Genomic DNA, 26,295 nt, shown 5'->3' with positions numbered 1-26,295 from the left:
ATAATGTAAAAGAGACTTCATTGACATGGTTAAATTTCCAGGACCCTCCATTCTTTACAGATGGTATCATCACTTACAAAAGTGTCTTGAACTTGATGGAGCTTGTGAGAAATAAAGTTTATATTTTTTATTTTTATCTTTCAACTTAATTTTCACAGACTTTTTGAAGTCTTCTTGTATAAGTTCCTTGGAAAACAGGCAGAGCACTTTTACATATGTAGAATTATTTTAATTCTTTTAAGGGTCGATTTTCCCGCTTTTGGCTCCCCAACTTGCCTGGTCATGTTTATAGGACTCGTTCAAGAATCTTCCATATCTTTTCCTTATGTACTTTCCAAGTTCATAATGCTGCTCCATGCCCAGCTGTGGGAAAAAAATAAAAGCAAAAATTAGTAAAAATAAGTTCTATGAATCACATTATCATAGATATTTGTCTCATCTCTTCTCATTATATATGTAGAGTGAACACTGGTGTGCTTTAATAGTTCCCCAATAACAGGTATTTAAATCAAAACAAGGAAAGAGAACTGTAATTGTTAGCTATGACTCCCTTACTCCCTGAGAAAACTCATTCATCTTCATTAGAACTTAACACAGAGACTTGCACATAGTAAGTACTTGGTTGACAGCTGGTGATTAATCTGATTTAAGTAAATGGTTCATGTTTGGTGTGGTAGTGGGATCCTTGTTGGTGGATAATTCAAAGGGACTGGTTGACCACTTGGTGAGGATTTTGTGGAAAAATTTAATCATCTGATGAGGTTGGACTTGATGAATTTGAAGGTCCCTTTCAACCGCTGAGTGTCAAAGTATGGTCTGTGGATTAGCAGTATTGGCATCACTTGAGAGCATGCTAGAAATCAAATCCTTGGGCTCCACTCTTGACCTACTGATCCAGAATCTTTGGGGATGGAGCTCAGGAATCTATTTTTAACAAGCTCTCCAAGAGCTCCTGATGGACAGTAATCATTGAGATGCATTGCATTAACTCAGTGCTCCTCAAGCTTTACTGTACATGACAAATAAAACTATCTAGCGGTGCTCGTTGAAATGTCTCCAAAACCAGTCGGCCTTAATCTCTCCTAAGACTAAGGTGCAGATTCTTCAGACTTTCCCCCAGAGACTCCAGCTTATTAAGTTGTGAGAGGAGCTCTGGAATCTGCATTTTTAACAAGTACCCCAAGTGATTCAGATGCAGGTAGCAAAGCACCATGCATTGAGAAATGCCGCATTCAAGTTTGTAATTCAGAGCCTTGCCAGAGCTTCAGGAGTCAGAGAAAATGTGGTCACTGTGTGTTTTGGTGGCTGGCTGGTATGGGGATCCAAACCCTTGCCCTTGGTGTTACAAGGCTGTGCTCCAATCAACGAGCCAACTGGCCAGCCCAAAATGTGGTCACTGTGGCTGCTGCTTGGTTCTGCTTGCTCATTTGCTTGTCACTCTTGGCCATCATTATCATCAACTCCCATCCAGGATGGGGATGAAAGTGAGAAGGGAGCAACATACCATGGCCTGGGTAGCTGAAAAATCAGGTATTTTGGGTCTAATTGTGTTCTAATTTACAATCCACTTTTGAGGAAACAGTTATCTTCTCTACAGAGCAGTAATCTGCAAACTTTACGGTTCATAGAAACAACTAGAAGGCTCACTAAAACACAGATTACTGGGATTTAATGCCAGAGTTTCTGGTTCATTGGTATAGGGTGGTGCCCGAGAATTCACATTACTGACAAGTTCCCAGGTGATGATGATGCTGCTTGTCCAGGAACCACACTTTGAGAACCACTGGTCTAGAGTGCTATCACCTCATCATTATGTAGAAGCACTTTGCCAAGGGCAGGAATTTGAACTTTAGAGCCCTGTTACTTCAAGAGTGGTCCATTACCAGTACCGTTGTCATCACCTGGGAATATGTTAGACATGCAGAATCTCATGTCTCACATCAAACCTGCTGAATAAGAATCTACATTTTAACAAGATCCCTAAGTGATTCATTTGCACATGGAAGCTTGAGAAGCACTGCTCTAGGAGAATCTGATGCCTAGTCAAGAGATTCCCAGAAGAAGAACATAGATCCCACAGACTGGAAGAATCTTTTGGTCTTACTGGAAAAGCACAGTAAGGGAATAGGAGACTCTACAGAGCCGTAGGTATTAATTTGCGTAATCCTTTTCTCATTCAAAGAGCCAGAAGATGGGTAGGCTATGATGGGGAGAGCTCTGACCTGGGAACTATGCTGGCCTCAAATAGCATCTCTGAATTTTCTCCTCTATGAAACGTAGCAGTTGAGTAAAGACAGTAATTCCCAGCCTTGGCTGCACATTAGAGTGAACTGATAACTGAGGTGCTTTTGACAATCCCAATGCCCAGGTCACACCCTAGGCCAACTAAATAAGAACTTCCCAGGCATACATCAATGTTTTCTAAGCTTCTCCAGATAATTCCAATGTTTAGGCAAAATTAAGGCTCATTAGTTTTGGAGACATCCAACTGTAAACATTCTGTGATGTTTTCTTAATGTATTTAAGCAGTGCTTTTGTCAGGCCAGAAAAAATGCGCCTGGCCTATGGCTACAAACAGAAGATCCATCCACTCTGACAAGCGAAGTGTCGCAGGGCCCTGGAACAGTGACTAACGATGCTGTTGCTCCTTAGTTCACCTTCTCCTTAGATGCTCTTTAGGAAGTAGGGCTCCCTGTGTTTAACTGACCACTTGTAAGGAAGGCACAATCCCAATATATCCAGCCAACAGGCACTCACATTCTGATATCAGCACTCCCAGAAGAATCATGTTTCCCCAGCTCTGTTGGTTCAGCTTATTGACTACAAGACTATTTTTTACTTTCTCAGGTGGAGCCTGAGAAGCTCAGGGGCTGGCTTGTAAGTGCCTCTTGGTTTCTAAGCTCATGTATTCTGTTGTGCATGTACATCTTGTATGCTATATCAAAACAGATGAATCTGTACACATTTCCCCTTGAGACTCATCAACAACGTTTAACTGAAAACCCAACCGACCTGGGTGAGTTGGCCAAATCCTTGTGGCCATGAAGATTCCTTAACGGGGTCATTAGGAAAGGTTTCAATGGGACTTCGGTCTCCATGACGAAACACCTGAAAATAAATGTGAAGTAGTAATGTTATAAATTTCACATGGGTGTTTTTTCTTCTGTTCATCATAATAGATTTTCTTCTAAACCACTTATTCTCAACCTTGACTGCCTACTGGAATCACCTGAGGGATTTTATAAAATTCTAAGGACTGGGTTTCACCCCTGGTGATTTTGGTTTAATTAGTCTAGGGTATATCCAGGGCATCACATTTGCCCAACCCTGCATGGTGTGTAGAATCCTTTCTCCTGCAATCTCTTTTAATTCTTACAACCCTCCTGTGAGGACAGGTTGGCTCTTTTGCTGCATTGAGCAAATAAGGAAACTGTGGCTCAGAGAGTTTGAGTAAACTGTCCAGATTTCCCAATTCTTATGATTGCTAGCTTGCTGTTTTTCCCACCACATTACATTCACTTCATCCTTTTAAATCACAGGCAACTTTTAAAAAAAAGAACCATGGTTTGGTACCCCCATGAATGACCCTGCTCCATATAACCTGCTAAACAGATTTGGTGTGTGGCTTAGGGTGTGGAGGCCCTGATGAGAGCAGCAGGGGACATGTCTAGTCCCTCTATCCACATAGCAGTCGCATGCTCTTTTACAAAATGTCAGTCAGAACATGTCACTCGATTGCTTAGAATCCTCTAATGTCCTCTCATCATATTAAACAGTCTTTTGTGGAAAAATTTAAAGATGTACAAAAGTAGAAATTTTTATAATGAGCCACTATGAGTCCACCACTGGCTCAAACAATTATCAACTTGTGTGTGGCTAGTCTTGTTCCATGTACACCCTCATCATTGTTAGACATTATATCATGCTCCACTGCTCTTTGCATAAATTCAAAGTCCTTTCAAGGGCCCCTCCCTGCCTCGATGTCCTCGCTTTATGTTCTTGCTAAAAATGCTTAGTTACATGGGCCCTTTTGCTGTTCCATCAAATATATTAAGTTTGTTCTAGCCTCAGGGCCTTTGCCCTTGATGTTATGTCTGCCTGGAATGTCTTATTTCTGCTTTTTCCCCTGAACACATACTCACTCACTAAATTCAGGTCTCTCCTGAATAATATGACCTCTGCAGAGAGGCCTTCCCTGACCATCCATTATAAAGTAATATTACTCAATCTCTATCTCATGTCACTGTTTTATTTTTAGTAAATATCCCCGATATTTTCTTATTTTTTACTTTTTTTTTTTTTAATATCTGGCTCTCCTTCTGTATTAGTCCGTTTTCTGTTGCTTATGACAGAATACCTGAAACTGAGTACTTGATAGAGAAATGAAATTTATTTCTTACAGTTTTGGAGGCTGGGAAGTCCAAGGTTCAGGGAACAGATCTGGTGAGGGCGGTCTTCCTAGTGGGAACTCTACAGAGTCCTGTGGTGACCAGGGTATCATATGGCGAGAATGGCAAGAGCTCTTTAATGTGCCCACTTGCTCTCCTTATAAAATCTCCAGTCTATTCCTTGATAATCCATTAACCCATTAACCCATTACTCCATAATGAATTAATCCATTCATGAGGGCACAATCCTCATGATCCAATCACCCCTTAAAGACCCTGCTGTGGATTGATTGAATTGTGTCCCCCTAAGTTCATTTATTAGAAGCTCAATTTCCACTGTACCTTTTGAGGGTGGAAAATTCTATTACGGCAATTGAAAGGCGGGGCTTTGAAGATGTGATTAAATTGTAGGACCATGCTGTCATGAATGGATTAATAATGATGGTCAGTGGCATGGTTCTGAGGACTTTAAAAGAAGAGCACAAGAGGTTAGTGTCTCTCTGCTCCACCATCTTCTGCCATGTGAAACCCCTGCATTGCTGTAAAGCCATGACCAAAGACCCTCACCAGATGTGTTCCCTGGACTTTGGACTTCCCAGCCTCTGAACCATAAGCAATAAAATTTGTTTCTTTATAAATTACCCAGTTCCAGGTATTTCGTTATGAGCAACAGAATGGACTAATACAGACCCTATCTTTCACATACCATAATTGGATTTCCCATCTCTTAACACTGTTACAATGGGGATCAAGTTTCCAACACATGAACTTTAGGGGGACACAGTCAACCCACAGCACCTTCACACCATAAACTTCTTGAAAGCAGGATCCTTGCTGTCATGGGCGCTGCTATATTCTCCAAGCAGTGCCTGGAACGTAGTAATACACACCCAAAAATGTCTGTTTTGCTGATTCAATGAATCTTGGATAAGGTCTAATTTCTTCAGGTACATTATTGTTTTCTTTCCAGTCTTCTAATTTCACAAGAGCTTTGAACACTCTTATTTATGAACTAGATGTGCCACGTGTGCTATTTTTTCCTCCTTCCTTTCATTCCCTCATTTTTCCCTCTATCTCCTCCATTTGTGCCTTTGCTTCTAAAAGAGTGAATCTGCCCCTGGACTAGATTGGAGTCTCGTAAACCATCATGATGTCCTTTTTTGGAAGTCAAGACACATTATAAAACTTTGGGATAATTCTGGAAATCCTAAAAGAGATCTTGGCTCTTGACATTAAATTCCTCTCCCTGTTTTATTAGGGTATACTCTAAGTTGTGAAAATCTCTTGATGCACAAAGATTGCCATGAATAGAAGCCTATTTTATTTTCTTCTTCAGGAACTGAGAAATAAATTTATTAGTAAAGAAGATTAAAAGGGCAGAAATGAATGAGCTGTGTAAATGAACACTACTTCAGAGGTAAGAAGGAAAGCCAACTGACTATGAAGGGAATCACTTACTGGGAGGAAGGCAGAATAAGACTAACAAGACTTTTATCCAGGGCCCACGAAGAACACAGAGGCACACAGGATGGGAAGTGGTGAAAACTGTGCATTATACTGTGTAGAAGCTGGATGATATACCAGAAAAGGTCTGGATTTCCAGTCTGTTGGATTTGGATTCAAACCCCTGATTTATCAATGACTAGCTGGGTGACCCCAGAAAAATGATTTAACTTGAAGTTCTGCATGCCTCAATTTCCCTCTCTGTAAAACAAGAAAATTATTATTTACCATGCAGGGACACAGTGAGAATTAAGTGTGTATTGTATGTAAAGCCATCAGTATAGTATTGAGCACACTGTTGTTTCGTTGCTGTTATTATATTATTCAGACATTTAGCTTAGCTACCCTAGAGACTTCCTTTCCTGCTGGCAATAGTTTGCAGCATGTAGGGCAAGTGAGCACTATCTATTGAGCAAAGGGAATAGTCCTCTTCTTCAAGAAACACCTCTATTAATTTTTAATCTCCTCCTACTTTTATTTTCCTGACTGAGAGGAAGAATTAATTATTCGTTTAGATTTAGAACACTTTGAAAGCTTCAAGTACCACTTCAATCTCAAGTGGCAATCTGGTTGGCTGAAATGTCTTTATTTGGACTGTTTTGTTTTTGTTTGTTTATTTTTGACAGCTGGCCAGTACAGGGATCTGAATCCTTGACCTTGGTGTTACAATGTGGCGCTCTAACCAACTGAGTTAACTGGCCAGCCTTGGCTGAAATGTCTTGAGCCATATATAAGTTTCCTGATCAGTTCCCTACCCTGAAAATTTGCAAAATGCATTGGTATAAAACTGGGGAGAAGCTCATGTAAGCAAACTGAACTGACCTCCTACTTGGCCCAGCACCAACACTCAGTGCATGGTGGTCTTCCCTGCAAATGTCTTCGAAGAACCCCCAGGTCTTCATACATAGCTTTGCTGCTTCTTGGCTCTGGTGATTAGGGAGCCATACCACAAAGAGAAAGATTGTAGGGCTGTCTAGGAACTGAGGCAGGAGACCAGTTTTTGTTTTCCAGATATATCTGGTATATCTTTTTATAAGCCAATCCAGAAGTTCTAGATGTGCCAGCAGAACAGTTCCATCTTAGATCCCCAGGACCCAGTATACCAAGGGTAAGTTTCTGCTCCTTTTTTATTACTGTTACGTAATATCAAGATAATATTATATGCCTTATGGGTAATTTGGGGGTTTCAAAATACAAAAAAGTAAAAAGCCTGATATTTGGTGGATGCTCACAATCTGGTAGCTATATTTGCAATTCTTATTTAATAGAAGTGAAGAAAAAGTTTACAGGTCTTGAGAAGTTTGTGCCTGTCTTCCAAGGTATTGCTCAAACATGAGCAATGAAGATGAAGGCAAATAAAAGGGCAGTAGTCAGAGTCCATTCTAGCCAAAAGTTACAAAGGGAAGAACCAGTAAATCAAAGGATCAGCAAGTCAAAGAGTAAAATCTTTTTATCTCTTGGAGTCACATTTCGAATGTATACTTGTCCAGTTTTTATTGGTCCAAGGGTCCAACATCGGGAAGAGAACTTAAAAGAGATGTGTAAATACTTCATCTTTCTGAGAATAAAGAGAATAAATTTTAAAAGCTGGCATTTTAATTAACTGGTTTATAATGTGAACATTATAAAACACACATGGGGTAGTTGTGTTAGTTTATGTACATTAATTATAGTTACAATGTTTTGGGCATTTACCAGAGATGATTATGAGTACTTTTTATGTATTAACTCAATTAAGCTTCACAACTCCATGAAGTACTATTATCCCCATTTTACTGATGAAGAAACTGAGGCACAGATAGGTTAAGTTACTCATCCAAAATCACACAACTAGTAAGGGGTTGGGCTGGCATTGAAACCTAGGTGGTCTGGTTCTTGAGCCTGCACTCTTCACCACTGTGCTATATTGTATCATGTAGTACAAAATATTATAAATTTCTTCGATATTTATACCTCGCATTCCTTTTTAAGAATGTCAAATGTTTAATCTTTTTATGTATCCTGTCTCTGTGGCATTATTGTCTTTCCAGTAACCCAAATTAGAAAATGCAGGGTTGTCTTGGTTTCTCTCTCTTCTTTAGTTCACATTTGATCCGCAGGGATTCTGCCTTCACAATTAAAAAAAACTTATCCTTTCTTTTTCAATTCTGCTGCTCTCTGATCTAGCCCAGGTCTTCATTATGCTTTTCCTGAACTGTGGCCCCTCTCTGTTCTCACCTCCAGCCTCTCTCCTCCTGAAGCCACACTTGACACACAAAAGTGTATCTCCCCCAAGAGAAAATAAGTAAGAATTGAGAGGTGGGGACGACTTGAGTATGAACAAGCTAAGTACTTAGTCTAAGGTTCTAGTAAAGACAATAACTATCTAATATCTCCTTTCTCCTTTCTTTGTTCTCTTCAAATTACACACATGCCCCTATTAAATGCATAAGCTCAGGAATCAGGAAGGATCACCTAGGAACTTGAGAACATTATGCTAAGTAAAATAAGCCAGTCACAACTACTGTACGATTCCACTCATATGAGGCATGTAGAGTAGTCAGATTCATAGAGACAGAGGGTAGGAAGGTGGTTGCCAGGGGCTGGGGGGAGGGGAAAGTGAGGAGCTATTGTTTAATGGGAATGGATTTTCAGTTTTGCGGGATGAAAAAGAGTTCTGGAAATGGATAGTGCTGATGTTAGCAAAATGATGTAAATGCACTTAGACACTTAAAGCTATTGAACTGTTCACTTAAAAATGGTTAAGATGGTAAATTTTATGTTATGGATATTTTGCCACAATTAAAGCAAAAGAATAATGAAGGAGAATCTAGCTTTTACTCCAAAAGTTGGAAAGCTTCTGTTTTAGACTAACTCCCAGCAGTACCTTACATTTGTATCATGGTTGGCACTTTCATATGTATATCATGTCATTTGCTACTAAGACAACTCTGTGAAGTAGAAAGCATGGCTGTAATCATTATCCCCAACTTTAAGTTTGAGGGAACCTGAAACTCAGCTGGATTAAGTGACATGTCTGTGATCCCAGACCTGGTCAATGACGCTGGAACTTGAATTAATGAACGTTCAATGCTTTCCTAGGTGTGACCTTCAACTTTTATTCTGATCTGCGATCCATGGTGGCACCAACACTAAGATGCAGATTTTTCTAAAAACCCTTAAGGGGAAGATCATCACTCTCTAGGTTGAACCCCTGGATACAATAGAAATTGGAAAGGCCGAGATTCAGCATAAGGAAGGAATTCCTCCTGATCAGCAGACTGACCTTTGCTGGCAAGCAACTAGAAAATAGATGTGGTTTGTCTGAATACAGCATTCAATAAGAGTCCACTCCTCAGCTTGTGTTGAGACTCCGTGGTGGTGCTCAGAAAAGGAACAAGCTTTACATCACTCCCAAGAAGAATAAGCATAAGAGAAAGAAGGTTAAGCTGGCTTTTTTTTTTTTTTGAAATACTATAAGGTGGATGAGAAAGGCAAAATTAGTCACCTTCATCAGGAGTGCCCTTCAGATGAATGTGGTGCTGGGGTGTTCATGGCAAGCCACTTTGACAGATATCATTGTGGCAAATGTTATCTGACTTACTGCTTCAACAAACCAGAGGAAAATTAATTGTGCATGAATTAATAAAAGACATAAACTAACCAAAAAAAAAAAAAGAAAGAAAATGAATAACAGAATTGGACTGCCAGCCTGAGGAGTAGGAGTGAGGACGAACCTGTAGGTCTGCGGACCCTGGAAGTTACCTGTCCCAGTGTAGAGACAATGTGCCTGAGATTTGGAGGCTATCTCCATCAAGGATATCCTAAACTTGGGTAGGAATTCTGCATGAAAAAGCTCAACCATGAAGAATAATAAGAGCTTCTACCTTGTGACTCATTCATCCCTTTCGTTGTAAAACCCAGGTAGAATAAGATGGAATTTTTCTCTCTGTCTTAGATCACTTAAACTTGTGTTTTTTCTCTGGCTTAGAGGAGAGAGAATGCTCTAAAATGTCATTTACATATTTCTGGATAGTATAATATGATGCATGAAAATACTTAAAAAGTACAGTGTGTGTGTGTGTGGGAAATGATTGGGCATATATGAGAACCAAGATTTGCCATGAATGATAATTATTGAGACTGGTTGATGGGTACATCAGGATTCACCATGCTTACTACTCTTTTTATATAAAGTTAGAAATAGCAATTCTCTAAGTGTTTTCTGTGGGACACTCTGGGAAAAGAAAAAGGGGAGGTAGATGCTGTGGTCAAAGTTTAAGAAATACAATCTACTACATCTCTTCTTTGAAAGCCACAGTACAAATTAGCATATTGAAGACACTGAGAAGCAGTGAATTAAAGAGACCCTTTAATACAGTTTAACCCATCTTCTGTTCCCAAACCTGACGACTATTGAAACCCATTTTTCCCCATGCAACACCTGTTAGCAACTTCAGATGAACATTTTGTGAGACATCCTTTGGCTGATCTGTTTTAAAAGATCATGTTGTGACTGTTTATGAGAGAGAACAAAAACCAAGGATAGTTTCCTGCTCTTTCTGCCAGTGTTGGAGCTAGCGGGACTGAAGCCATGTTGGCACCTAAAACCACACATGTTGTAGGCAAATTTAAAAATTTTCTTGGCATGCATTTCTCTTAGTTCCCTCTTTTCCCATGGTTATTTGATATTTTGAAGTTGGCTATGGGACGAGATTATTGATATGAATGTAGTTTTCCAGCCAGCCTGAAGCTGCAGACTCACACATATTACCCATACCCTGACATAAGGATGGGATCAGAAACCAGATGGAGTCTTGGTGAGACTTTGCACCTGAGACCTTGAATGAAGCCTTCACTGCTCATGTGCCTCTCTTTCCTGCTTTTCATTTTCCACATTCCATTCCCTCAACCTCCTCTTTAAAAACCCCTCAGTAAACCTAAGTCTTTGAGATGGCTTTAGCCTGGCCATTGTCCTTCAGGTTTATTGGGGAGATGTGTATACCTAACATCACTCCTCAGGTCACTTGTATTCCTGAATAAAAGCTGACTTCCATTTTCACCAACATTTGACTTTTGGGTTGTTTGGTTTTTTTTTGTCTGGGGGCAGGCAGCCAGACCTGTGAATTTGATATCAATTTTGGGGAGCCTCAGCCAGGAGCTGAGTGTGCTTGGTAACACAAAGAAAAGCTTTTCAAAATTGGGAAAGATCTATTTTTCTTGGATCACAGAGGAAAAGGAGGAAATCACCTGCTGATCCTGAGTCAAGCTAATATAGCAAACCTTACAGGGGAATCTTAGACCAGCTCCATGTACTAGATTATACACACAAAGCAGGAACAGACTATGTCTAGTGACTGAGGGTGTGGGCCTCTGGGATCAGACAGCCTGGGTTCAGATCCTCCAGCTGTGTGACCATGGGCAAGTTGCTGAACCTCTTTGTGCCTCAATATTTTTCATCTATGAAACAGGGATAATAAGTCTTATAAAACCTTATAGAACGGTTGCCAGATTTAGCAAATAAAAATACAGTATGCCCAAGTATTGCACAGGACATACTTATACTGAAAAATTATTCACTGTTGATCTGAAATTCAAATTCAATTGGTCATCCTGTGTTTTATCTAGCAACCCTACTTAAGAGGGTTGTGAAGAAGATTATGTGACATAATCCATACTGAACTCTCAGAACAGTGCCTGGTATATGATAAGCACTCAATTAACTATTGGTTATTATCATTAATATTATAATTTTAATCAGGGGCATCCTTCTTTTATTCTGGTTCTCTTAATAATTTTCTAAGGATTTACCTGGGTATATAATTTAAACATTTATAGTCAAATATTCTCTTTAATCAATAAAACGAAGAAAGGATTATCTTCTGGCTTAAGTCCTTACATGTAAGTTTTTTTGTAAGGGCCAAAATTGATGCATTAAGTTGCCTTTCATCTATTTTAATGGAAGGAAGCCATGGTCGGAAAAATAGTTGACATCAACTCTGTGCTATACTTGTTAATTTTTTAGTTCCAAGAGAGCTACATTTGTGTTTTGGTTTTCCTTAGGGAAGAACTAATTTGTAGCTCCTGAATATATATTTACCAGGAGTGGAGAGGGGCAAAGGAAACTCGCAGTGATCTGGTAGCCTGGACTGAAAGTAAAACATGCAGGAGATAATCCCCTACATGCAGTTAACAGAGAGTTCAAGGAGGATTGCCACTCAACCAGCTTGTCACAGGTTTACAGTTTCTCTGATTTACTCTCTATCATCGTTGACTTATGACCTAGTGAAGATTTATTGGACTACGGATCATGATTTACATAAACATACTATTATCAGATTTTCTGTAGAAAATAAAGAGAGTTCCAAATATACCACATGGAGAAAACAGGAACTTCATGTTTAATTTTTAAGTAAAGGATGACCTTCCAAATTATAAAAATAATTTTTGAATATTCTTACAGAGAGAAAATGTACTCATTTATCAGTCCACTCTCACTATATCAAACAAAAAATGTGGGGAATAAGAAGAGAGTGAGAATCTGTGAAAGACAAGGGAGGCTTAGAGGCAGAGAGAGAGTGTGAAGAGAGAGTAAAGAGAAATAGATACAGAGACAGAAAATCAAAGACTCCCACAGAACACGGTAAATCCCCTTTGCTTTGCAAACCCTCTTTCCATCTATTTTGCAACAATGCCAACAGTTTATTTTCTTTCCCTGACATCATTTATTAGCGACCCCTCCTTTCTTTTCATAACTTGTTACACATACTATGGTTGGGAAAAAAACGTAATTTCAATGTTTAACTAAATCCATATATCAGGAAGTCATCCTAACACTGACTTTAATTTCGCTTTTATGCTTCATAAGCTGCTGACAAATATTTATTCCAATTTACTGATATCAAAAGGGGAAGGGACTACTTAATTCAGAAAATTATTGTTTATTGGTTTGCAAACAAATAATCATTACATTGAATGAAACCAGTTGAGCTCCTGGTATGTAAACAGTACCAGCTCCTGTGGCTGTCAAAAGGAACCTGAATTCAAGGTACTTGTAGAGTAAGTAAATAAATAACATAAGCCAAGGCAAAACAAAACAAAACACACACAGACAAACACAAAACCTTTTTGCCAGGACACGTTAGGTCTTCATTAAGAGGAACTTGCAAAACTTGATTATTCACTTTCTGAGTTTGAACAGAGCCTGGTCTCCCAGAGACAACACAAGGGTAAAACGAAACCTGACACTTGGCTTTTCAGACCTTGTTGGTAACACAGTTTTAAGGGAAAAGCAGTGAGAAAGGTCTACTTACCAATGTCACGAACTTCAACTCCTTGGCTAGCACACCTCGGTCTAGCCAGCAGGAAAGCAGAAGAAAGAAGCCAAGGCTCAGGCTTGCTGCCCTGGCCATGAGGCAGGGGGCAGCTCCCATGCTGGGGAGAGCTGTTTCTGGCAGGAGTTAGGAGGTGCTGCTTCCACTTCAAAAGCCTTCAGAGGGGAAGCTATTTAACCACGGGATTGAAAGGGAAGGAGGAGCCACACTCATAAATAGTAAAATTTCCAGGAAGCTTGGGGCGGGGTTAGGCATGTAATAATGTCATATAATTTTTGAGCTGGGAGTTAGAGATCACTGTCTCCTGGATTTAGGTTAGGACGCTGAGACCCAGAGAGGGGAGAGCTGTTGTTCAAGGTCACAGAGCATGTCAGTAGACATTTCTCTTTTTGTTTTCAGTTTACCTTTGTCTTTTCTTTCTTTTTTTTTTTGTCTTTTGTCTTTTTCCGTGTCCAGCAACGGATCGCAACCCTCAGTGTTGCCCCCGTACCGGACCGGGGACCCTCGGCATTGCTCCCGCGCCTCGCTCAGCCAGTGAGCGGGAACCGGTCTGTATGTGGGATCCGAACCCTCGGGCGGGAGCGCCGCCGTGCTTCCCAAGCGGCGCACTTATCCAGTGCGCCACCGGGCCGGCCCTACCTTTGTCTTTTCTTTAGATGGGGGTGTAATACAATGTTGGCTTTGTTGCTGTCACTTGGGAAAGGAATCTGTTCTGATTTCAGAAAACTTAGGCCAGCTATTCTTAAACTTTTGGAAATCCAGAATTGTAGGAAGGAAAGTCTGGAAGAAACTGCAGGTATTGACATATTTTGGGCCTATTCCCATCAAAAACTAGCATCTTTTTGTAAAACTTTCATGTAGCCTATAGAAGTGTTTTTAAATTAAAGTAAGAGCAACTTTATTTTGGATATTTTTAGTTACACCTTAAGACATTTGAGGATCACCTGTGATATCTCAACATTAGGATTTGAAGTCCCTTTCCAAACCTCACACAGTTTAAACAACAATCAAACCTACAGCTGTACATTGTCAGTCATCAACTTTGGCAATAAGCCTTACATTCTAGGTGAGTCACACCCTCGCCTCTGTAGCTGTGATCTCACTGGGGACACTACAAACGAAGATGATCTGGACAGAGAGAACTTAGCCTTTCATTTTTCCCAACCTGTCAGTCCCATCATAGGCTAAAACAATACAGACTTGAGGTACTCACTGAGATTTTTCAGGATTTTTGGGCAGCGCTACTGATCATGATGCTTCCACCGCAATGGCAGAGGGAGAAGTATGGCTTTCCCACAACCTGTTCTCGGTACATTGCACTTACCTGTGACAGGAGCATTCTGTTGTTATGTGATCTAGGATGCCCTGGAATGTGCTGTGTGGGAGAGCTGTTGCTCCTTCTGGAATGGGGAAATGTGAGAGAAGAATTAATGCATATGTGGTTAGGACTAGACACCTAAGGACTTGTGACCTTCTCTCTGCTGTGTTCTCCTCTTGCCAGTCACCACTGTCATTTTTAATGGGAAGGATTTTGAGGAGATGGGTGCAAGGAAAAGGGAATGAAGATTGTCCAGTCCTAGGCAGACATGAAGTTGCACACTCATCCCTGCTGCCTGCACCAGGCAAATTGAGAAAGGAAGCTCTGGCACTTACTTATCATTCACAGGCTTAGTTCTGAACAACATTCCTTAAATTTCACCAGACACTTGCTCTGTTGAATGTCTTATTTTCACGGTTATCATCCCGGCTCCTTGTTCTCCTGTCTCCTTCCTTATCTCACCCTTGGATTGATCCTGGAACTATTTTAGCAATAGCCTTAGTCCTTCTTGATGGTAACTCTGGTTCTCTCTATGCCATGTTGCACTGGTTGGATAAATCCTTTTTCTTACCCAGACCCTATTTTTCCTGTGGTAACTTTTCTGGGCTCCTTTTAGCCCTCCAAATGAGATAACAATGGCAACAAAGTTTTCTTAGAGAGAGAAGCAGAAAAAGGCTGCTTGGATTGAATACATCTAAACTCAAACTTAATTTGAGTTGAATTAAGTGGATGGTTTATACTTCTATCTCAGTCATCCTAACTTCTACTTTGATCATCAAGTTATAAGAGGAGGAGGAGGATTCAAGATCATCACTGTAGAGTTTTGAAAAACCGGAACACCATAAAATTGAGTCTGAAAAATCCTCAACAGAGATGAAATCCTTTTTAGAATCTTCTGTAGCCTCTTGAATCTTGAACTCATAAGTCCTTTGCAAAGACTTAAGGGTCTTCTGGAATAAATGTATGGATATAGCAACTTCAAAAGTGAGACTTGAAAAAATATTGAGATTTTTTTATATAAGAGTGAAAGGCATTAGTAATTTTCCATATCTAGTAGAACTGACTGGCTGAATCACCTGTGTTTCCATCTTTCTTCATGTGCCAATTGTTCAATCTCCAATTAACACAGTGTTAGATGTTCCATTAATGAATAAGTTTGAGTATTTTTGGAAGGTGACTCCCAGATAGAGATTTGCATGTAGGAAGTTTATTAGGGCATGCTCTTAGGATCAACAGCAGCAGGGGAAGGAGAAATAAGCAGAGTTGAACAGAAAGAGAAGTTGGACCTCAACACAATATGAGTGAAGGCCTCAGCTGACCCTGCTAGGAGTTCTGAAGGTGGGATGGCTTTTTGGAGTTATCCTGAATTAGGATGAGGGAGCCAAACCTTTTTACCCCCGCATGAGCCAGTCATTGGATGCAGTCTGCCCCCAGTAAGGTGAAGGTGGCTGTCTTCTGCCATGGCAATACTCAAAGGGGTTGTCAGCTGAATGATGTCAAACAACAAATTTCTTTCTTTTTTTTTTTTATATTCAGGTTGCTTTAATTCACGATATTCATATTTCAGACCAAAACTTATTTCTATCAAAGTTCCAGATTTAATATATAATTTTCAAATAATCCACAATAAATATTTAAAATATGTATCCATATTACTTTGTTTCTAAAGCCAATGTCAAACAACAAATTTCTAAGAGCTGGAGAGAATTAATGCTTCTGTTCATGAGGGGAGATCTGGGTAGCATAACAGAATTCATGACAATAAAAAAAATTTATAGGAAAAAAATTCACGGTCTTTGGTAGATCAAAGACTCTGAAAGCACTAAAAGTGCCTCTGGGTTGAAACTGAGAGCCATCAGTAGGTATATGGCTGTTTACCAGGTAGGAAGGCTGTGTTTAGCCTGTCTGGAATCTATGGTCTTCATAACTGGCTTATTTGGAAGGCACTCAATAATATCAATTGAACAGCTGTGAATATAAGGGCAAATTATTACATCAGAGCCTTGTTACAATGTGAGCTGCTTTGAGGCAAAATTTAATGTGTGATTCCATTTGTATTAATGTCCAGCACGGGGAAATCTTAGGTGACAGCAAGTAGTTTAGTGAATACCTAGAGCAGGGAGAGGAAAGGATTGGGGAGTGATGGCTAAAGGGTATGGGGTCTCTCTTTGAGCTGCTGAAAATGCTCTACAGTTGATTGTGGTGATGTCTGAATTGTTGACTTTAAATGGATGCATTGGGGAAACCAGGAAGAACTTCTCCCTGTGGGGAAAAAGTAAGCAAGAAGACCCCAGCAGCCACTATCAACACCTTGGACACCTACAGTCCACATCACTGGGGACCCTGGCAGTCCTCACAGGCACTAAGCTCACCTGAGGGAGCTCCTGGAATCCACACAGCTGTGCTCCCCCCAGAGGAGCTGAAACTGTGCCCCGCCCTCTGTGTCCCAGATGGCTACTGCACTATGTCATCTTGGAACTGAAACTAGAGGGTGTCTTACCCAGGGAATGAATGACACCCTTTCATCCCAGAAACTAAGCTGCCATTGAACTGACTTCCCCAAACCCAGCTGAGAGCAGCTGTTACACCCTACCCTGAAGGGCTGCGCAATGATATACAGCCACTCCATCCCCTTCTCCCAGTTACTGCTGTGCTCCTCCTCTCAGGAAGATGCACACCCCTTCAGAGGAATCTTAAGCTCCTTCTCTCAGTTGTGGCTGTGCCCCACCCCGTGGGACTGAGCTGAAGCTGTGCATCACCCACTGGGGCATTGATGTCTGGGCGCAGAAGCTGCTTGGCCAAGAAACTACTGTACATCCCAGGGCTGAGCTGATTTAGTAATCCGTGTCCCAGGTAAACAGCAGTGGCTGAGCTGAGACATCATGCCCTACTGGCTGACCAACTCTACCACCTGCTTCCCAGAGCTGGACAGTTACCCTAGAGACTGAGCTACTGAGATACCTTTTCCCCCGGGGAATGGAGTCAGCACTGTGCTGCTTTCTATCCCCCAAGGCCCAAAGGACAGCTGTATCCCACCATTCTGTGTCTTTCCTGCCACTGTACCTGACCTTGGAGACTGAAATATTGCCAAGTCCCACAGTTCCAGGAGCTAGAGTAACCACTATAAAATGCCTCACTCCCTGGGAACCAAGTGACAACCAATCCCCATTAGCTCTGGTTCCCAAATTGCAGCTGTACTCTGCTCCCCAGGCCCAAACCTCCAGATCACTCCTTCTTTCCCAGAGTTAGGCCAGTGCTTTGCACTGCCCCCAAGGGTCAAGGTTACCACTAAAACCTGGCCCACTGGGCCCAAGCTGCCAGGGGTGAAGGTGGGGCTCAGGGTCACAAGTCCTGGCACTGTGGGAAATCTACATCCAACCCTGCCACAGAGGGTGAGCCTGCACCCAAAGACCTAGGTGCCACTATAGGTTTATGAAGCACTGGGCCCAGGATTGCAGCTTCACAGCCATTTCAAGCACCAGCACCCGAAACCCAGCACTCCTGCAGCTGCTTGTAGGCTGGGTCAGATGCAACACCAGCAGTAATCCCCTCCATTGTAGGGAAAATGAGAATAGGAGGACCTCAAATGCCCTTGCCACTGAAGACTTTAACAGTCTACACTGTAACCTCTGCTGCCACAAATGACTATAGTCTATGTCACTGAGGCACCTGCAGTTATTGATGACATTGATTACAGCAGAAGAAGCTCCCTGCAGGCTATACCACTGCATCTATGGGGACTCAGAATCACCAGACCTTTCCCAACCAGCACACTAAGACCCAACTGCAGGTGAAAGACTCTGTCTTATGAAAGTCACTCTGTAAAGTAATCATTCTGACAGATGCACAGACATCAATGCAGGGACACAAGAAATATGAAAAAGCAAGGAAATATGAGACCACCAAAAGAACACAATAACATGCCAGTGACAGATCCCAAGAAAAGGAAATTGACAAACTACCAGAAAAGAAATTCAAAATAATGATCTAAAAAACTCAAAAAATACAAGAAATACAGATATAAAATTCAACAAAATCAGGAAAACAATTTATGATATGAACGAGAAATTCAACAGAGATAGATATCATAAAAAAACCAACAATCTAGAAATCCTGCAGCTAAAGAATGTAATGAATGAAATAAAAAACGCAATAGAGAGCTTCAACAGCAGACTCAAACAAGCAGAAGAACCTCTGAACTTGAAGACAGGTTATTTGAAATTACTCAGTCAGAGAAAAAAAAGAAATAAGAATAAAAAAGAGTGAAGAAAGCCTACACAAGTCATGGAACACCATTAAGCAAATGAATATTCAAATTATGGGCATTCCTGAGGGAAAAGAAAAGGATAAGGTATTGAAAACCTATTTAATGAAACAACAGCTAAAAACTTCCCAAGACTTTGAACAGATACAGCCATACAGATCCAGGAAGCTCAAAGGTCCTCAAATAGATTCAACCAATAAATGTCCTCTCCAAGGCGCAGTATAGTCAAAATGTCAAAAGGCAAAGACAGAGAGAATTCTAAAAATAGCAAGAAAAAAATGTCAGGTTGCATGTCATATCTGCCAAGATAAAAGCAAATATCTTGGCAGAAACCTTCCAGGCCAGGAGAAAATGAGGTGATATATTCAAGGTGCTGCAAGAAAACAATTGTCAGCCAACAGTACTATATCCAGCAAAGCTATCCTTCAGGAAGGAGAAATAGTTTTCACAGACAAGCAAAAACTGAGTGAATTCATTACCACTAGATTGGCCTTACAAGAAATACTCAAGGGATTCTGATATTTAGAAGCAAAAGGATGTTAACTACCATCAAGAAAACACACAAAAGGATAAAACTCACTGATAAAGCAGGTATACAAATGGAAAAGAGAAAGGAATTAAATCTTACCACTACAGAAAAACACTGAACTGGAATAATAAACAATAAGAGAAGAAAAAATGAACAAAAGATATTCAAAACAGCTAGAAAACAATAAACAAAATGACAGAATAAGTCCTTACCTGTCATAACCTTGAATATAAATGGAAAAAATCTCCCAATTAAAAGATATAGACTGGCTGAATGGATTAAAAAAACAAGATCCAGCTATATGCTGCCTTCATGAAACTTCCTCACTTCACCTATAAAGACACACATATGCTGAAAGTAAAGGAATGAGAAAAAACAAAAAACTCCATGCAAATGAAACCAAAAGTGAGCAGGAGTACCTATACTTAGATAAAACAGACTTTAAGTCAAAAACAGCAAAAAGAGCCAAAGAAAATCGTTATATATTGTTACAGAAGTCAACTTTGCAAGAGGACATAACAATTGTAAACATATATGCACACAACATTGGAACACCCAGATATATAAAGCAAATACTATTAGATCTAAACAGAGAAAGATAAACTCCATTACAGCAATAGTTAGAATAATACTCTTAGCATTGGACAGATCATCTAGACAGAAAATCAGCAAAGAAACATTGGGTGTAAACTGCAGTATAGACCAAATGGACCTTACAGACATCCACAGAACATTTCATCCAACAGCTGCAGGATACATATTCTTCTCATCAGCACATGCGACATTCTCCAGAATTGATATATATTAGGCTACAAAACAGGCTCAACAATTTAAAAAAATTGAAATCATATCAAGTATCTTCTCTGACCAAAATGGAATAAAACCAGAAATCAATGCAAGAGAAACTTCTGAAATAGTACAAATATAAGAAGATTAAACAACATGCTCCTGAGTAACTGATGGCTCAAAGAAGAAATTAAGAAAATTTAAAAATTTCTTGAAACAAATGAAAACAGAAACACAACATACCAAAACTTATGGAATACAGCCAAAACAGTAATAAGGGTGGATGTTTATTTTTATTTTATTTTTAATTGTATTGTGTTTTTCTTTTTTCTTTCTTTTTTTTTTTGTCTTTTGTCTTTTTCCGTGTCCGGCAACGGATCGCAGCCCTCAGTGTTGCCCCCATACCAGACCGGGGACCGGCAACGGGATTGCAACCCTCGGTGTTGCTCCCGCGCCTCGCTCAGCCAGTGAGCGGGAACCGGTCTGTATGTGGGATCCGAACCCTCGGGCGGGAGCGCCGCCGCACTTCCCAAGCGGCGCACTATCCAGTGCGCCACCGGGCCGGCCCGTGTTTTTCTTTTTTTAAAATTAATTAATTATAATTGATCAGTATACAATGTAGTTGATTTTCATGTCCCTTTACTGATTCCTCTTCCCCCCCTTCCCACTCATCAACATCATATCTGTTCCCTTGTCTTAACAAGTTCAAGGAATTTTGTGATTGTTGTATCTTCTTCCCAACTGCCCCTCCTGTTTGTTTGTATATTTATTTATTTATTTAATTATTTTTAGCTCCCACAAATAAGTGAGGACATGTGGTATTTCTCTTTCTCTGCCTAACATATTTCATTTAATATTATTTTTTCTAAGTCCGTCCATGTTGCTGTGAATGGTAGTATTTCATTCATTTTTATAGCAGAGTAGTATTCCACTTGATGTGGACCACCTGATGATGGACATTTGGCTGGTTCCAACTTTTGGCTACTGTAAATAGTGCTGCAGTAAACATGGGAGTACAGGTATCCCTTCATCATGATGATTTCCATTCCTCTGGGTATACTCCCAGCAGTGGAATAGCTGGGTCATATGGTAGCTCTACCTGTAATTGTTTGAGGAATCTCCAAACTATTTTCCCATAAAGGCTGCACCATTTTGCAGTCCCACCAACAGTGTATGAGGATTCCTTTTTCTCCACAACCTAACCAGCATTTATCATTTTCAGTCTTTGGATATTAGCCATCCTAACTGGAGTGAGATGGTATCTCAGTGTGGTTTTGATTTGCATTTCCTGAATACTGAGCAATGTTGAGCATTTTTTCATGTCTGTTGGCCATTCGTATATCTTCCTTTGAGAAATCCCTGTTTAGCTCCTTTCTCCATTTTTTAATTGAGTTACTTGTTTTTTTCTGTAGAGTTGTTTGAGTTCCTTGTACATTCTGGATATCAACCCTTTGTCAGATGGGTTGGTTGTCTTTTCTTCACTCTGTTGGTTGTCTTTTCACTCTGTTAATTGTTTCCTTTTCTGTGCAGAAGCTTTTTAGTTTGATATAGTCTCATTTGTTTATTTTTCCATTGGTTGCCTGTGCTTTTGGGGTCATATTCATGATGTCTGTACCTAATCTCACTTCCTGAAGTGTTTCCCCTATGTTTTCTTTAAGGAGCTTTATTGTTTCAGGATGTATATTTAATTCTTTAGTCCATTTTGAGTTAATTATGGTATATGGTTAGAGGTACAGGTCTAGTTTTATTCTCCTGCATATGGAAATCCAGTTTTCCCAGAACCATTTGCTGAAGAGGCAATCTCTTCGCCAGTGTGTAGACTTGGTGCCTTTGTCAAAGATCAGATTGCTATAGGTGTGTGGGTTGATTTCTGGATTCTCTATTCCACTCCATTGATCCATGTGTCTGTTTTTATGCCTTTATAGCTTTGTAGTGCAGTTTAAAGTCATTTAGTGTTATGCCTCCAATTTTATCTTTTTGCTCAGAATTGCTTTGGCTATTCATGGTCTTTCATTAGTCCATATAAATATTAGGATAGTTTTTTCCATTTCTGAGAAAAATGTCATTGGAATTTTGATGGGGATTGCATTCAATCTGTAGATCACTTTGGGTAGTATGGACATTTTCATAATGTCACTTCTTCCAATCCAAGAACATGGGATATCTTTCCATTTTCTTGTGTCCTCTTTAATTTCTCTCAGCAGTGGTTTGTAGTTCACATTGTAGAGATTTTTTTCACATCCTTGGTTAACTTTATTCCTGAATATTTTGTTTTTTTTTTGGTGGCTATTGTAACTAGCTTTCTTGATTTCTTTTTCCACATGTTCAGTGTTGGAGTATAGAAATGCTACCGATTTTTGTGTGTTGATTTTGTATCCTGCTACTTTGTTGAAATCATTTATCAACTCTAAGACTTTTTTTGTAGAGACTTTAGGCTGTTTGATATATAGGATCATGTTATCTGCCAACAGGGACAGCTTGACTTCATCTTTTCCAATCTGGAGGCCCTTTATTTCCTTCTCCTCTCTGAGTACTCTGGCTAGTACTTCCAACACTATGTTGAATAGGAGTGGTGAGAGTGGGCATCCTTGTCTAGTTCCTGTTCTTAAGGGAAAAGCTTTCAGCTTTTCTCTGTTCAGGATGATATTGGCAGTGGGTTTATCATATATGGCTTTAATTATGTTGAGATACTTTCCATCTACACCTAACTTGTAGAGAGTATCATGAACAAATGTAGAATTTTGTCAAATGCTTTTTCAGCTTCTGTAAAGAAGATCATATGGTCTTTGTCTCTGATTTTATTGATGTGGCGTATCACATTTATTGATTTGTGTATGTTGAACCAACCTTGCATCCCTGGGATGAATTCCACTTGATCATGGTATATAATTTTGGGTATGTGTTGCTGTATTCTGTTAGCTAGTATTTTATTGAGGATTTTTGCATCTATATTTATCAAGGATATTGGCCTGTAGTTTTCTTTTCTTGTTGTATCTTTGTCTGGTTTTGGTATCAGGGTGATGTTTGCCTCATAGAAAGAGTTTGGGAGAAGGGCCTCTGTTTCAATCTTTTGGAAAAATTTATAGAGAATTAGTTTCAATTTCTCTTTGAAAGTTTGGTAGAATTCTGCAGTGAACCCATCCAGTCCTGGGCTTTTCTTTGTTGGGAGCCTTCTGATAACATTTCAACCTCCTTTATTGTTATTGATCTGTTCAGATTTTCTTTATCTTCTTGGCTCAGTTTCAGTAGTTTGTGTGTGTCCAGAAATTTATCCATTTCTTCCAGATTTCCAAATTTGTTAGCATATAGTTGTTTATAGTAGTTTCTAATGATTCCTTGTATTTCTGAGGTATCAGTTGTAATATCACCTTTTTTATTTCTAATTTTTGTTGTTTGGGTCTTCTCTCTCTTTTTTTTTCTACTTAGCCTTGTTAATGGTTTGTAATTTTAATTTACCCTTTCAAAAAACCAACTTTTTGATTCATTGATCTTTTGTATTGTCTTTCTGTGTTTCTATTTCATTAAGCTCTGTTCTGGTCTTAATTATTTCTTTCCATCTGCTAACTTTGGGTTTGGATTGTTCTTGATTTTCTAGTTCTTCAAGGTGATGTGTTAGGTTGTTCACTTGCCATCTTTCCATTCTTCTGAAGTAAGCATTTAATGTGATGAATTTTCCCCTTAGTACTACTTTTGCAGTATCCCACAGGTTTTGGTATGATGTTTCCCTATTTTCATTAGTTTCAATAAATCTTCTGATTTCTTGTTTAATTTCCGTGTGTTCATATAGTTTCCAGAGTTTAATTTGTTCTTCATTTCTAATTTTAATCCATTGTGATTGGAAAAAGTACATAGAATAATTCCAATTTTTTTGAATTTGTTGAGACTTGATTTATGATCTAACATGTGGTCTATCTTGGAGAACGTTCCGTGTGCTGATGAGAAGCATGAATATTCTGAGGTTGTTGGATGGAATGTTCTGTAGATATCTGCCAAGTCCAGTTGGTATAAACTGCTGTTTAGATCTTGTGTTTCTCTGTTGATTCCTTGCCTAGATGATCTGTCCAATATTGAAACTGGGGTGTTCATGTCCCCTGCTATTATGGTATTAGTGTCTATCTCATTCTTTAGGTCTAATGGTGTTTGCTTTATATATCTGGCTGCTCTGACATTGGGTGTGTATGTATTTATGATTGTTATGTCTTCTTGATAGATAAATCCTTTCATCATTCTATAGTGGCATTCTTTATCTCTTTTTATGCTTTTTGGTTTAAAGTCTATTTGATTGGATTAAAAATAGCTACTCCAGCCTGTTTTTCATTTCTATTTGCATGTCATATCTTTTTCCATCCTTTCGTTCTTAGACTTTGTGTGTCTTTACAGGTGAGGTGAGTCCCTTGAAGGCAGCATATAGTTGGGTCCACGTTTTTAATCCAGTCAGTCAGTCTGTGTCTTTTGGGTGGGGAATTTAATCCTTTTACATTAAGAGTTGTTATTGAAAGGTGTTGATTTACTCTTAGCATTTTGTTTATTTTTGTTTGGATGTCTTAAGTGTCTTTCATTCCTTTCTTTCTGATTTACTGTTTGTCTTCTGTATTTGTTGGTTTCTTGGGGTGGCAGATAAAGGTTTTTTTCTTTTTATTGTTAGCATTTTTATTTGACTGTTGGGTTTTGTTCTTCCTTGAGTATTTGTGGCAGTTGTGGTTGTTTTTCAGGTACCAAACTTGGTAATCCCTTGAGAATTTCTTGTAAGACTGGTTGTGTGGTAGTGAACTCCTGCTGTTTTTGTTTGTCTGAGAAATATACTATTTGTCCTCCATTTTGGAACGATAGGCTTGCTGGGTAAAGTATTCTTGGCTGGCAATTTTTGTCTTTTAGTATTTTGAATATATCATCTCATTCTTTTCTGGCTTTTAAGGTTTCTGATGAAAAGTCTGATGTTAGTCTGAATGCAGCTCCCTTATAGGTGACTTGACACTTCACTCTTGCAGCTTTTAAGATTCCTTCTTTGTCTTTGAGTTTTGCCAATTTGACTATGACATGTCTTGGAGAGGACCTTTCTGGGTTGAATATGTTTGGGGATCTTTGGGCCTCCTGAATCTGAAGATCTGTGTCTTTCCCTATACCTGGGAAGTTTTCTGCCATTATTTCATTGAACATGTTTTCAATGCCATTTCCTTTTTCCTTCCCTTCTGGAATACACATGATTCAGATATTTGAGCACTTAAGTTTGTCTGTTATCTCTCTTAGATTTTCTAAAATTTTTAAAATTCTTTTTTCTTTTTCTTTTTTTTTGGTCTGCCTGTGTCATTTCAAACAGCCCATCTTTGAGGTCAGAAATTCTCTCTTGTGCTTGTTCTAGCCTGCTGGTTAAACTCTCTGTTGTGTGTTTTATTTCATTGAGTGAATTCTTCACCTCTGTGAGCTCTGCTACATTCTTTTTCAGGGCAGTGATTTCTTTGTATATTTCTTCTTTCAGGTCCTGTATACTTTTTCTCATTCCATTGTGTTGTCTAACTGAGTTTTCTTACATCTCTTTTAGTTTCCTTAGAATTGTTGCTCTAAATTCCCTGTCAGTCATTTCAAGGACTTCCTGTTCTTTAGGATCTAGAGCTTGTGAGTTATTATTATCCTTTAGTGGTGGTGTACTTTCTTGACTTTTCACATTTCTGGTATCTTTCCTTCAGTGATTAGTCATTGTGGCAAGGGATTACTTGGTTCACTCACTCAACCCTAGTGTTTGGCTAGGATCCAGCAGGGACTGCCAATTTGCATGGCTGCCTTGGTGCTTGTGGCCAGAGGCTCGGGCCTCTCTTGGCTGCAGGGACTGGCCTGGGCTGGGAGTCCTGCAGCATCTCCTACCTGCTCTGGCGTGGGTGGCTCGGGGCCTTGTGGGCCCATTGAGAAGGAAGTTTGTAGTAATAAATACCTACATCAAAAAAGTAGGGCTGGCCCGGTGGCGCACTGGATAGTGCACCGCTTGGGAAGCGCGGCGGCGCTCCCGCCCGAGGGTTCGGATCCCACATGTGGACCGGTGCCCGCTCACTGGCTGAGCGAGGCGCGGGAGCAACACCGAGGGTTGCGATCCCGTTGCCGGTCCCCGGTCCGGTACAGGGGCAACACTGAGGGTTGCGATCCGTTGCCGGACACGGAAAAAGACAAAAAAAAAAAAAAAAAAAAAAAAAAAAAAAAAAAAA

At 39.8% G+C, this 26,295-nt stretch overlaps 1 protein-coding gene and 1 pseudogene across 1 annotated transcript in view; one reads left to right on the top strand and one right to left on the bottom strand.

The window, feature by feature from the left end:
• The window catches only part of ACPP (acid phosphatase, prostate), a 42,968-nt gene extending 29,599 nt beyond the window's left edge, over positions 1-13,369 (bottom strand). Inside the window, exons 1-3 of the mRNA XM_008584621.1 lie at positions 13,184-13,369; positions 3,013-3,108; positions 277-363 (exon numbers count right to left, since the gene is read on the bottom strand). Of these exons, the coding sequence (XP_008582843.1) occupies positions 277-363; positions 3,013-3,108; positions 13,184-13,303 (303 nt within the window). The 5' untranslated portion in view covers positions 13,304-13,369. The remainder of the gene's footprint in view (positions 1-276; positions 364-3,012; positions 3,109-13,183) is intronic.
• Positions 9,028-9,501, top strand: LOC103600360 (annotated as a pseudogene).
• Positions 13,370-26,295: the final 12,926 nt, after the last annotated feature.

This window comes from Galeopterus variegatus, unplaced genomic scaffold (genome assembly GCF_000696425.1).
Source record: "Galeopterus variegatus unplaced genomic scaffold, G_variegatus-3.0.2 Scaffold3317, whole genome shotgun sequence".
NCBI lineage: Eukaryota > Metazoa > Chordata > Mammalia > Dermoptera > Cynocephalidae > Galeopterus > Galeopterus variegatus.
The sequence above is the reverse complement of the archived record's forward strand: the minus strand, read 5'-3'. Positions and strand labels throughout refer to the sequence as shown.